A 12,704-nucleotide genomic window follows, 5' to 3' on the forward strand; every position below is an offset into this window, starting at 1 on the left:
GGATCCCCAGGGCAGTGGTCATGGCCCCAAGGCTGACAGAGCTCAAGGAGGGTTTGGACAACGCTCTCAGGGACAGGGTGGGATTGTTGGGGTGTCCTGTGCAGGGCCAGGAGAGGGACTGGATGATCCTTGTGGGTCCCTTCCAACTCAGGGGATTCTGTGATTCTATGGACAAGCTGATGGATGAACAAACTCCAGGCTGCTCACTGACAGAGGAAGCTCAAGAGCTCACTATGAGCTCAAAAGTTCCTTTTATTTGGGATATGCAGAGAAATGATGGGGATGCTGCCCAGGGGAACAAGCAGATGTAGGATAACATCAGCTGGGCTTCCCAGGGATGTGTCTGCCCTTGCTGGCTCTGACACCAAACCCCAGAAAGGCACCTGAGAGCTGTGAAAATGCTTATTTTGGGTTGTTTTTTGTTTATTTGCATTTAGGATTCGGTGCTTCCCGACCCAGCCTGCCAATCCTACGCTGCCGCACGGGCACATGGAGACAAACATCACCAAGTGAGTTTGGGGCTGGAGAGGACCAGGAGCTTCTAGTAAACCCTCCAGCAAGGCCCGCTGCCAATTCCCATTCCAGCACTGTTTGCGGGCTGCACGACCTCCTCCTTTTCCTTCTCCTCCTCCTCCTCCTCCTCTTTCCCTGTACTGGGGCCACGGAGGGACCCTTGCGGTCAAATTCCTTGCATTCCCACAGCCTCCATCCCTCATTCCTCCCAACAAACATCCTCTGCTGCTCCAAGCTTTGCCTCTGGCCACGAGGAAAATCCTAAATCCGCCGTTTAGCTGATGCCTATGAGGGACCAGCATTGGCATCGTGGCCGCTGTTCCAGCTGGGATCAGGACGAGGGCTCGTGCCCATCCCCATGATCCCATGGATTTTATTTTTATAACCAGGATACCTGCACAGTAAGCAAGTTTTTCAAGCTAATATTTTTCCAGGTGCCTCCGTTTTACCGGAAACCCAGAAAGTATCACATATATGTTAAAACAGTATATTTATGCAGCCTCTCCTCCATCCAAGTGGATATAAAGGCTTATTCAGAAGAATAATAAGGGCTATATAAAATATAACTCCACTGCCAGGAAATCACCGTGCTGTGCCAATAAAAAGTTACATTTTTCCTGCTTCTCTGACTTGCAGCCTTCTTCTGGGCTCGGAGAAATCGCATCCAGCCAGAGGCTGAAGGATTTAAGTCACCAGAAGGCCACAGAGCAATGCTTTACTTATTTTTTGCTGCTGTTCTGACATATAATGTCTTTCAGAGAGTCAGGCATTGATTTCCAGCGTGGAACAGTTCAGCCCTGTCCTGCAGGGATGGGATGGAGCGTGGAGTTCAAGCTCGAGTCACAGCAACTCAAAAATGAAGCAATGTTTCAAGGACTGGCATTTGGAAGCAGTGGAAAAGCAAAGAGAGAAAATATGCAAACTGCATTTCAGCCAAGTGTGGATAAAGCACTGCAAGCAACTGCAACTCCGCTGATCCTGGGGATTTCTCCATGGATTCTGTGCGGGGGAATGGGGTTTTAATCCCAGCACCGGGGATTGAGTCCAGCTGTGGGGAGAGATGGGGCAGCTGACCCCATCGCTCCACCATCACTCATCAGCAGGGGCCGAACCATTCCCAAAATTCATTTAAAATAAATGTAACCCAATTTTAAACGTATTTACAATTAAAGACTCCCCGCTGCCCGGGCTGTGCACGTGCACATCACACAACACCCGGCACGGTTCAGGTGGTGGGTGCCATCCCCAGGTGCTGCATCCAAACCACACCCTTCGGGTCAGTCACATCTCATTTTAGCAACCACGTGCACCCCACGAAAGTGAAGACATCCGAAAAACACGTCGTGTTAGACACCAGCTACTGCCAAAACACGTGCCCGGTCAGCCCAGACCACACCAACACCAAAGCCAACGCCAACGCCAACGCCAACACCGCGCTGGGCCAGCACGTACCTGCTTGTTCTTGTACTTCTTCAGGTAGCGAGGGGAGACCAGGCACTCGGGGTTGATGTCGGTGTTGATCTGCTCGGGGATCAGCTGCGGGTCCGGGTTCAAATGCTGCATTTTCAGGAAGGACAGGATGTTCTGCACTTCCATGCCGTAGGAGCTGTCGGCCATGGTCTTGCCCTTGGAGGCCAGGCGGCAGGCGGCCATCCAGCTGGCGTACTGCGTCTCCTGCCCCCCCAAAAACAGAGACCCGCGCCCGTCAGAGCCGTGGGGCGACCACCAGACCCCCCAGATAAAACTCCAGGGAGCCTCCATTCCAATTCCAGCCCCCCAGAAGACTCAAACGTGCACCAGGACAGCCAGAAATCCAGCCAATGCGTAGGCTAAAACCACAGGACAAAGCCAAGGAAGAGCAGGGAATGATTTTCTGCTCCGCGCTCACAGGTGAGGGAGTTGGAATGTGTTTGGAATGCTGAGGTCAGACACAGGCGAGGGCATTTTCTACCTGTTTTTTACTTAACAGCACCTCAGCATGAGCTGATGGTGGGGAAAGGGTGAAGAGGTGGCCAAGTCCAAGTGATACTTACGGTGTCGCAGCGCAGCCAAATTTCATTCATCCCCTCTGCCACCGGAATCAGGAGTTTGATGTTAAACTTCTGACCAGAGATGTTCACATCAGGGGTAACTTCACATCCTGCAATGAGGGAGCCAGTGTTTAACGGGGGGGGGGGGGGGGGGGGAGGAACTATGCTTGAAAAAGAGGGGGGAAAAGCAAAAACAGGGAAAGAAAAGGCAAAGTTCTCCAAGTAGAGGGTCTCAGTGCTGCCAAATGTTTGTACCACATCTTCCAGGGGATGAACACTCCACACAGCAGGGACAAAACCCATTGTCAGATGTCTCTTTTTCCAAGTGACGGGAAAATTGCGGGGGGAAAAGCAAGACTTGATTTGAAAGAAACAAAACTGAAGCTGACATATGCCTATAGAATTAACCTTGTGGATCCTGCCTGGCCTTGTGAGTGGATCCCATGGCTGGCAAATACCCCAAAATTTTCCTAGAATATGCTGAGTTGCAAGGGACTCACAAGGATCACTGAGGTCACTCACAAGAATCACTCCCTGTCCTGCCCAGGACACCCCAACAATCCCACCCTGTCCCTGGGAGCGTTGTCCAAACCCTCCTTGAGCTCTGTCAGCCTTGGGGCCGTGCCCACTGCCCTGGGGAGCCTGTTCAGTGCCTGACAACCCTCTGGGGTAAGAGCCTTTCCCTGATATTTCCTTTTGTGAAAGGATACAAAAAGGTGACTAGATGGGTGTTGACTCCCACCCTGAAACCCCTCTATGTTATTTATGCAAGGATGGGATGCCCCATCCCTGGAAGTGTTCCAGGCCAGGCTGGACAGGTCTTGGAGCTTGGAGCAACCTGGGCTAGTGGAAGGTGTCCCTGCCCACGGCCGGGGAGTGGAATGAGATGGTCTTAAAGGTCCCTTCCAACCCAAACCAGTCTGTGATTCCATGATTTTGGCTGCTACAGTGAGCGGTGAGGTGTGAGCATCCTGCTCCCGGAGTCTGGAGAGAACTCCAAGTGGCTGGATAAACACGGAGCGTGATGAACTGAAGCAGCCAAGTCCTCCCAGGCGCCGCTTCAACGCCGCCTCCGAGATTTTTTAAAAGTGCCGTCACAGCAGATCTGTCAAAAGCTCCCAAAAAGGTCCTGCGGGCCAGGCTTCGCTCCGACAGCAGCCCGAGGTCGCTTGGCATCCCATCTGCTCCTGCCTCCACGGGGAAAACAAATGAGCTCTCTCTGCAGCTCCGTGGCTGCCGGAGCAGGAATGTTTAACTTGACACAAGGAAAGCCAGCAACTGTAGGAATTTAAAAACCCGAGGCTTGCAGTGAGGCTGCTCCCAACCAGCACCGGGCAGAAGAGGGAAAATAATCTAAGGCAGCAGAGGAGGAGAATGGTCTGTTCTTCCCAGCTTAAACTCTTTTTTTTGCCGTGGGGATTGTGACTGAACTAAGTATGACAAAAACAAGGGCAAGCGGAAGGTGTCCCTGCCCATGGCAGGGGGTTGGAATGAGATGGTCTTGAGGGTCCCTTCCAACCCAAACCATTCCATGATTCTGTAAGTTGTCTCCTCATGCTACTGGGGAGCTGTTGGTGCTTCTCTGTGGGATCACACTGTCTAGAAGTCCAAGTCTGTGCCACACCATCAAACCCAGTCACCTCATTCCTTTAAACACATTTACCCAACCCTGGGACGCCACACCGAGGTGATAAAGCAGTGGGAAAGCAAGATGCAGGAGGAACAGCCTATTACTGGAATAAAAAGCAGCTTCTCTTCCCTCACCTCACTCTTCTCTTACCTCTCAGGTTCATCTGGTGAGCAGGAGTCCCGTTGGATTCCTCTTTGCTTTTATAGCAGGAGATCGAGGTATCTTTGAAGGTGCACCAATAGGGCTTGTAGCCTTTCAACGTCAGCTTCTTGGGCCTGCCAGACACATGGAGGGACATCACGCTTGGTTTAAGCTCCTAAAAACAAGCTGCTGCACCAGGAAACTCATTATTTCACCCCTGGAAACCTGCTGTCAGCAGCCTGGGTTATTCCCCCACCCCTGGGATAGTCCCTGCCCGGGGGCTCAGCCATCCGTTCACTGCCGAGTTGAGCTCCAATGCCAAGTTAGGGCTCTTCAATCCCATGGAGGTAATTTGGGGCAAGGTGGGGGGAGCTGGAGAACTCTGTTACAAAAACAGACACGTCCCTGAACCGCTGCAAAACCTGCCTCTCCACCCACCACACGGAACTGGAACCACTTTGCTGGAGCTCCAAAGGGAAGCGGCACTTCCAAGGACTCGTCAGCCACACGCACGCACGAGTGCACTTGTTTTGAATTTAAACACTCCACACTCCAAAAGGTTCACTTCTTTTCTAAGGAAAGCATGGATTTTGCTTGATTCTGCAGGAGAACTGATGGCCCTGCAAATGTGCAGCAAAGCAAAGCGACCACTTGGCAGGGTGGGACCCTGAGCTCATCCCACCACGAGCCCAGGGCCTTTGCAGAGCTCCAAGTATTCGAATTTTTTAACCTTCCCTAATTTATAAACCTTATTCTAAGGCTGGATCTGCAGCCTCTCACACATTTCTCATGTTTCCATCCCGGAAACAGCTGCTGATCTCTCATCTGCAGGGATCAAATATGTGATGGCCCCAATTGCTTGTCCTCAGGGATCTGCACTTCCATGTCCAAGCAAAAGCAAGCTGGAGGCTGCTCAGGTCAGAAGGAAATCAGGGACATGGGGGAGAAACAATGTCTGCCTGAACCTCCCTGCTCCCACTCCTGTGATGGACACCTGAGCTGGGGCATCTGCTGCTTCCTCCTGCCCTTGCTGGATTTCCTCCTCCTCCAAAAGCCCTGGCACACACACAACCAGGGAAAACTATACAACCACAATTTCCTTGGAAAGCTGCTTCCCACTATGGAAGAAGTCACCAGCCTCCAGCCAAGCCATCCCACACGTGCAGGTTTTTCCATCCTTCGTTAAAGATGCCTTAATGCATCTTTATTGCCTTTGGATTTTTGGGGGGGGCTCCTTTAAATTGCAGGAAGGGCATTTTGATGCTGGACATAATGTATGGAGATATTGGGAAGGAATTCTTCCCTGTGAGGGTGGTGAGGCCCTGGCACAGGTTGCCCAGAGAAGCTGTGGCTGCCCCATTCCTGGAAGCATCCAAGGCCAGGTTGGATGGGGCTTGGAGCAACCTGGGCTAGTGGAAAGTGTCCCTGCCCATGGCAGGGGGTTGGAATGAGATGGGCTTTAAGGTCCCTTCCAACCCAAAACATTCTGGAATTCTATGATTTTGGCTTGCAGGGAAGAGAGAAACATCCCAACTCTCTGCAGCAACACCAGGCACATACAAGGACATATTTACAGGAGCTAAATCTATGGAATATTAGGGACATGTATTGCAGCTCCTCTCCAAGTGAAGTGTGACAAGAGGCACATCCAAAGCTGGGCCAGCTCTGAACATCGTGCCATTTACATTGGATTGCTGGCACTAAAATACCTCTTGACCCCCATTTTTAGGAGCAAATGGAATTCTCTGTTCAATTTGACAGCTTTAAGTCCTAACCCCAGGGGGTTTTAGGCTTTCACTGGGCGAGGAACCGGCAGCTTCTGGCTGCTCCATCTCCTGGTGCTCCAATTTGCAGGCAATTAGCTCCCTGAGTCCTGCCTAATTTTATTGGCAAATCAGCAGATCAAAGGGAAGAACAAGTTTTTTGTTTGTTTGTTTGTTCAAGGGAGGGAAGAAACACCCACTGAGGGGCTGCAGCCCTGAAACTTTGCCCTGATTAAGCCAGACCACAAGCCCAGACAGACGCAGAGACCTCATTAATTTGCCTTTGGAGAGGGAGAAGGAGTTTTTCAGAGCTGTAAGTGCCAGGTTCTGGCTCCAGAACCAAACAATTAATAAAATAAAGGCTTGTTCCAGAGCTATTTTGCTTCCTACAGCCTTTTTTCCCCCCCCTCTATCCTGCAGTTCTGCTGTGAAATCTCATCACTATTCCCAGTTTCCAGAACTTTCACTGTATCCCTCGCCTCAGCCGGCAATAAATTGCAAAAGACAGTCGTGGCTGCCAAAAATGTTACTCCAAGCCCAGACACTGCTGTTCCCGGTTTCCACGTTCCACCATCCGAGTCAAAGCACACTAAAAAAAAAAAAATCCCTAAATCCTGAGTGAGCTGGAAGAGGAGCAGAGTCAACTTAACCTGCTCCTTCTGGCACGGAGAGGCTGGAGAGACTGGCTTAGAATTCATCCAGCAAATGAGGAGAAGTGTTTGAGGAGGGTTTTTAGGTCTCACTCCTAATTTTAGGATGGTTTATTATCTTTCAGGATGGTTTATTATCTCCTGGGCAGTAAATGTGTTAAAGAAATAACCCAGCACATGTTGATGGCTATGAGCTGCAGCAAACCCTCCCAGTAGGAAAACATCCTGAATTTTTTATTTAAGAACTAATCAACTTCAAGTATTGAATATTTTGAATATCTTATGGTCAGGAGATGAAAAAAAAAAAAAAAAGGATGTTAAGAGGTAGGACCATTAATTATTCATTGCCATTACCAGTTTCACGAGCGGCTCTTCCCATCAGCACTTACTTGAAGACTTTAATGTAGTCGGCGAGCTCCGGGATGGAAGTGATGTCACCCTGAAAATCAAAGATTATCCCATTCACCCGCCTGCCCCAGCGGAGCCGGGACGGTGGATCCGGGAGGGAAGGGATGTGGTGCAGGGGAGGAAGCCGGGGGGCAACATCGCGGCTCATGGGGCCACTAAAACTGCTCCTGAGAAAGCCTCAGAGCCGCTTCCCGGGAGAATCGAACGGTGAAAAAAATCTATGGCACAGCCCAGCAGGGCTGTTCGGAAAGCAGAGGACAAGGTTTTATTTTCCTTTGAGGAATTCCTGCTGTTGCAGGAGCCAATTCCCACCCGCGAGGTCACGGGCGGTCACAGTGGCTCGTGTTCGCACGGGGATTTTTCTCCTCCTTCAGTTACTTCCCTATGCTCCAAACAAAAGGAAAAGATGCACCTCCACAGAAATCTGACTGGAGAAGGGATCTCTGTGTCTAGAAAGACTTTCCCCTCCCCCACTGGATCTTTAGATATTGAGTTTAAATTCCCTTTTTGCATGAGGAAAATGTACAGGGGGGCACTTGCAACTCCCGGGAGCTGAAACTCGAGGGTTTTCGAGGGATAGAAAAAGGAAGGATTGCTCCAGCAGCTTCCAGTAGCAGCACAGGACAGTTTACTTTCAGTCTGCAGTGAACTGTTTATAGATACCACAGGGAAAAAAAAAGCAGAATCTAAACAAACAATCCAGTAATTGCCCATTATCCGTATTCAATTACTCGAATGCATCTGGAAATGGCTCCTCTGGTTGCAAGCCCTACGGAAAGGGATGGGGGTTTTTTTGGATGAATCATTGTCCTCTGTGCTCTTATCTGGCAGGGTTTGTTCCTTAGTGGTGTGTTCCAAATCTGGTTTTGAGAAGAAATTAGAAAATATGTCTCGGTGATAAAAATTTGTCGTCGTTTCTGTCGCAGCCACTGCTTTATATTGCAAAGCTCTGCTGTTGTTAATGCCAATACAGCATCTAAGCATGGGTGTAACTTCAAAAAGACCCTTCATAAACACTTAAAAAAAAATTATATGAAGTGTAAAACCGGAAAATTTCAGGGATTTTAGGGTTGGAAAGAACTTAAAATGAAATTTAGAGACGGTATAAATGTGCAGAAAGCCTGGAAAAGCTGTGCTGGGCCAAGACTGACAGGACTGAGCCCTTTTAATGCATTTTAATTTTAAACCCTTACATTTTTAAAGGTGGAAAACGAGCGTTAAAACAGCATATTTGAAACGCCCCCCCCAAATCCTCTGAAACAGAGACATAGGCTAAAATCCAGTGCAATAAAAGTAAGGTTTCATAAGCATAAATTAGTTCTGAAAATCACAGCAGCCGTTTTAGGTGCTGTAAAACATGAATTAGAAACAGAGGAAGAGAAACCTCAGCGTGGAGAACTCAGTATTTGGGAAAGTCAGTAGTGAGGACAGAGATCACATGCATTTAAATTTAGTTTTCCATTATTTCATCAGGAAGGTGGCTTGCTGTAGCGAGGATTCAGTAAGATTCTGGTTCCTCCAGGACTTCTCCAGACACTTTCTGTGGTTCCCTGCCCCCAGAACTATCCCTCAGTATCTAAAAAATCCCCTATTTTAAAGCAAATATTATTGGGGGTCTATGTTTTGTGTCGCTTCACTGGGCTGGGGGCAACTTTCTCATAGAGAAATAGGACAAAAAAAAAGGGAGAGGAAGGAAATAAAAAAGGTTGGAAGCCTGGAAAGATTCCCAGGAGGGAAGGAGGGGACACACATGGTGTGCCTGTAACCCTTACCAGGATGGTGGATGTCTTGCCACCTTCCAAGGTAATTTCCAGGTCCGAGAGCGCAGCATCCACCTCATCCACGTCCTTGTCGCTGTTGTTCAGGTGGTTTTCCGAGGACATGATGGACAGCTTGTTGATGTGGTACTGGAAGGCAAGGCACAGGAATGACCATCTTGGATGTTTTCAGCTCAAGGAGTCGGCGGCACAACCCCTGAAGGACCTCTCTGGACCCCACAGGGCAGAGCTGCTCTTTCCACAGCATCACAGACTGGTTGAGATTGGAAGGGACCTCTGGAGGTCACCTGGTCCTAACTCCCTGCCTCCAGATGTTGTCCAGGACCATGTCCAGTTGGATTTTGAGTAACTTTGATAGAGACTCCTCAACCTTTCTGGGCAACCTGTGCCAGTGCTCAGTCACCCTCACGGTAAAAAAGTGTTTCCTGATGTTCAGAGGGAACCTCCCGTGTTCCAGGTTGTGTCCACAGCCTCTGGTCCTGCCACTGGGCACCTCTGTCCAACTCCTTCCCTGCCTCCCACCAGGTATTTATGTACTTAGTAAGACCCCCCAGAGCCTTCTCTTCTCCAGGATGAACAATCCCAGCCTTTCCTCATAGGAGGGATGTTCCCGGACCTTCATCATCCTTGTGGCCCATCACTGAGGACTCTCTCTGGTCTGTCCATGTCTCTCTTGCCCTGGGGAGCCCAGAACTGGACCCAGTACTCCAGGTGTGGCCTCACCAGCACCGAGCAGAGGGGCAGGATCACCTCTCTTGACCTCTGGTGATGCTTTGCCCAGTACAAACCAGGACACTTGCTGGTGGATGGGGCTGTTCCCTCCAGGGGCACCTTCCCAGTGCCTAAAGGGGCTCCAAGAGAGCTGGCAAAGAGCCTGGAGGGACAGGACAAGGGGGAATGGCTTCCCACTGCCAGAGGGCAAGGTTAGATTGGATATTGGGAAGGAATTCTTCCCTATGAGGGTGCTGAGGCCCTGGCACAGGTTGCCCAGAGAAGCTGTGGCTTCCCCATCCCTGAAAGTGTTCCAGGCCAGATTGGACAGGGCTTGGAGCAACCTGGGCTAGTGGAAGGTGTCCCTGCCCATGGCAGAGGGTTGGAACAAGATGGAACAAGATGGACCAAGTCCCTTCCAACCCAAACCATTCCGTGACTCTGTGTCTTTGCATCTGTTTTTGCCCCAGAAAACCAAAACATCCATGAAATCTCACAGGAAGGACTGTGCTCAACCCACTCTGGAGTGCTGGGATGTAAACTGAGTCATTATATTTCTGTTTTCTCTCGTTTTTTTCCTGGGAGGGGCCCTTGGAGCAGACAGCCCTGCTCCTGAGGGGGACATTCCTGCATCCTACAGCGACGAGTCGTGCCAGACCACACGGAATAAATGTCTGCCATCCGTCCCACAGAAGTCAATAGCAGGTGTAGCATTTATGCCAAATCACACCGAATACTTCATAAAACAGATATAAATAAATAGTTCTGGGAAACCCACAGATTATCCCCAGCTGTTTAGGGGGCACAGGGCCAGAAAGGCACAGTTCAGTAACACCGTGTACGTATTGGGTGGGTTTAAGAAAGTGCAAAACTAAAAGTTAAGATAGATATAAACACGTTTGGTAAAAGAAGGTGAAGTTATTTTTCACGAGAAATAATCAGCAGCAAACATTTAAATTCAAAATAAATCTAGTAAACTCAATTGAGGATTAGGAGACGGGAAGTGATCCAACTTCTACCAGCTTGAGAAGGCCAAGCTCCCACCAGGTGAGGCTTAAAATACACAATTTTAAGCTGAAGGAGAGTAGGTTTAGATAGGATATTGGGAAGAAATTCTTGGCTGTGAGGGTGGTGAGGCCCTGGCACAGGTTTCCCAGAGAAGCCGTGGTTGTCCCATCCCTGGAAGTGTCCAAGGCCAGGTTGGATGGGGCTTGGAGCAACCTGGTCTACTGGAAGGTGTCCCTGCCCATGGTAGGGGGTGGAACGAGATGGTCTTAAGGTGCCCTCCAAGCCAAACCAGTCTGTGGTTCCATGATTTCACTTATCAGGATAATCAACGGAGAAACCCGCAAAGCCACAAAATCAAGTTTAACCCAAACCATCAGCGTCTCAAGGCTCTGTCCCACCTGCAGTGCTGCAAACATCATCATTTCCTCCTCCGTGCACTCGATCTCCTCCAGCAGAATCGCCCACTTGGACTGCTCGTACAGCTGGTTGATCCTGATGGCGTCGTACTGCGGCACAGCACAGAAACACGGAACCGTCGGAAAACGTACGTGCCCAGTTCAGGACAAACCACCTCATCTAGTGGAAGGTGTCCCTGCCCATGGCAGGGAGTTGGAATGAGCTGGTCTTTAAGGTCCCTTCCAACCCAAACCATTCCGGGATTCTCTGACCTCTCAACACAACACTTCAATCCGAGACTGAAAATCCTCTGCCACCGAAGCGAAGTGGCTCTAAGACCCCTCAGAGCATCTCTAGCAACACCTAAACATTAGGAAGCTGATATATAGGGAGCACAAATCCTGTGTTTGATTCCTGCACGACCCATTTTCAAACTCCATTCAAATTTTCATGGTTTTTTTGGGGGAAGGTTTACCAACACAAAAGCACGTTAAGAGATCCAGGCATCCTTTGCTCCAAGCCTTTGCCTGCAAGATGCAAGTGAAACAACTAGCTCTGTACCTTTGGATTCAGGTCAAAAAAGCTGTAGTACTTGAACCGCAGTAGCAAAGCCTCGTTTTCTTTCACCTCCTGCTCCATCAGGGATCGGGACGAATCCAGCCACCTGTGAATTGCCAACACGGGATAACACACACAAAACGCTCCGGCGACGCAATTTAAAATCAGCAAAAAAAAAAACCAACCCCAAATCCTCGACTCCTCCACTCACCCTTGGTTGATTTTGGCTTTATCGAGCAGCGTCTGGGGCTTGTACATTTTTGCTAAGGACTCTGGGGAGGTGACGGGCTGGCTCACGGCCAGGATTCCCGGATTCCCTTCCGACAGGGCGCTGTCACCGAACCAGGCGGAGGTGGGTGACAGGGGGCTGCCGTCGTGGGCGTCGTAGGTCGGCGTCATCGTTTTGCTATACAGTCCTGGGCTTGAATAGATATTTCCTACCAGCAAGGGGAATAAAAGCCGGGAGTTAGCTTTGGGACAAGCCCTGCCTTGCTCCCAACCCAGCCAACGGATGAAAAAAAACCTTCCCTTTTTCCACCATTATCTTTCCACAATGGGAAAACACTGCGCTGCTTGTTCTCCCACGGAAAACCGTCCCTCTCCTCTCCTCTCTCTCTCTCGGCTCTTCTCCAAGAGCAAAACTGATGGAAAACTCATTCCATCCCACGCGGTGGGAAAAGACACAGGTCTCCCATGCCGGGAAAATCCTGCCCCCTGAGTCTCTGTGGCACCTGGGACATGAGTGGCCCCCGACTTACCGGTATTACCTGTTGCTTAAAGATTTTGGAAGTCAAAGGTTTTAGAGGAGCAGGAAAATAAACTAAGGGTGCAGCCAAAGAGACCAGAGGCAGAGGGTAAAAGTCCTACTGAGGTGGAGCTCACCTTTGACGGGGCCGATGTAAAGAATATCGGTGCCTATGGAGAGGGAAAAGAAAGGAGGGAAGTGAGAAGGCGAGAGAAAGTCACCCGGAGAGCAGGAAAGGACAGAAGCCAAAAATGGGCATTTTTAGAAGGAGGCAGAACAGCACAGGTGAGGTTGAACCACCCCAATGGAGTGTTGGCAGCGGCGCTGGTGGACTCGGCAGCAAAGCAACCCGAGTGACTTCACGTTATTTTAC

The 12,704-nt window shown here is 50.0% G+C and overlaps 1 protein-coding gene across 4 annotated transcripts in view; it reads right to left on the reverse strand.

The window, feature by feature from the left end:
* FERMT2 (fermitin family member 2) overlaps positions 1-12,704 on the reverse strand; it is a 53,575-nt gene that overhangs the window by 5,056 nt on the left and 35,815 nt on the right. For 2 of the 4 annotated variants that reach the window (XM_027724377.2, XM_027724374.2), the window contains exons 4-12: positions 12,469-12,501; positions 11,798-12,023; positions 11,590-11,692; positions 11,031-11,138; positions 8,908-9,042; positions 7,117-7,166; positions 4,324-4,448; positions 2,547-2,653; positions 1,966-2,187 (exon numbers count right to left, since the gene is read on the reverse strand). In XM_027724377.2, coding sequence (XP_027580178.1) covers positions 1,966-2,187; positions 2,547-2,653; positions 4,324-4,448; positions 7,117-7,166; positions 8,908-9,042; positions 11,031-11,138; positions 11,590-11,692; positions 11,798-12,023; positions 12,469-12,501 — 1,109 coding nt within the window. The remainder of the gene's footprint in view (positions 1-1,965; positions 2,188-2,546; positions 2,654-4,323; positions 4,449-7,116; positions 7,167-8,907; positions 9,043-11,030; positions 11,139-11,589; positions 11,693-11,797; positions 12,024-12,468; positions 12,502-12,704) is intronic. The other 2 variants (XM_027724376.2, XM_027724375.2) reach the window with 1 other exon arrangement.

This window comes from Pipra filicauda, unplaced genomic scaffold (assembly GCF_003945595.2).
Source record: "Pipra filicauda isolate LSUMZ 115617 unplaced genomic scaffold, ASM394559v2 scaffold235_size1210477_pilon, whole genome shotgun sequence".
NCBI classification, from domain to species: Eukaryota; Metazoa; Chordata; class Aves; order Passeriformes; family Pipridae; genus Pipra; species Pipra filicauda.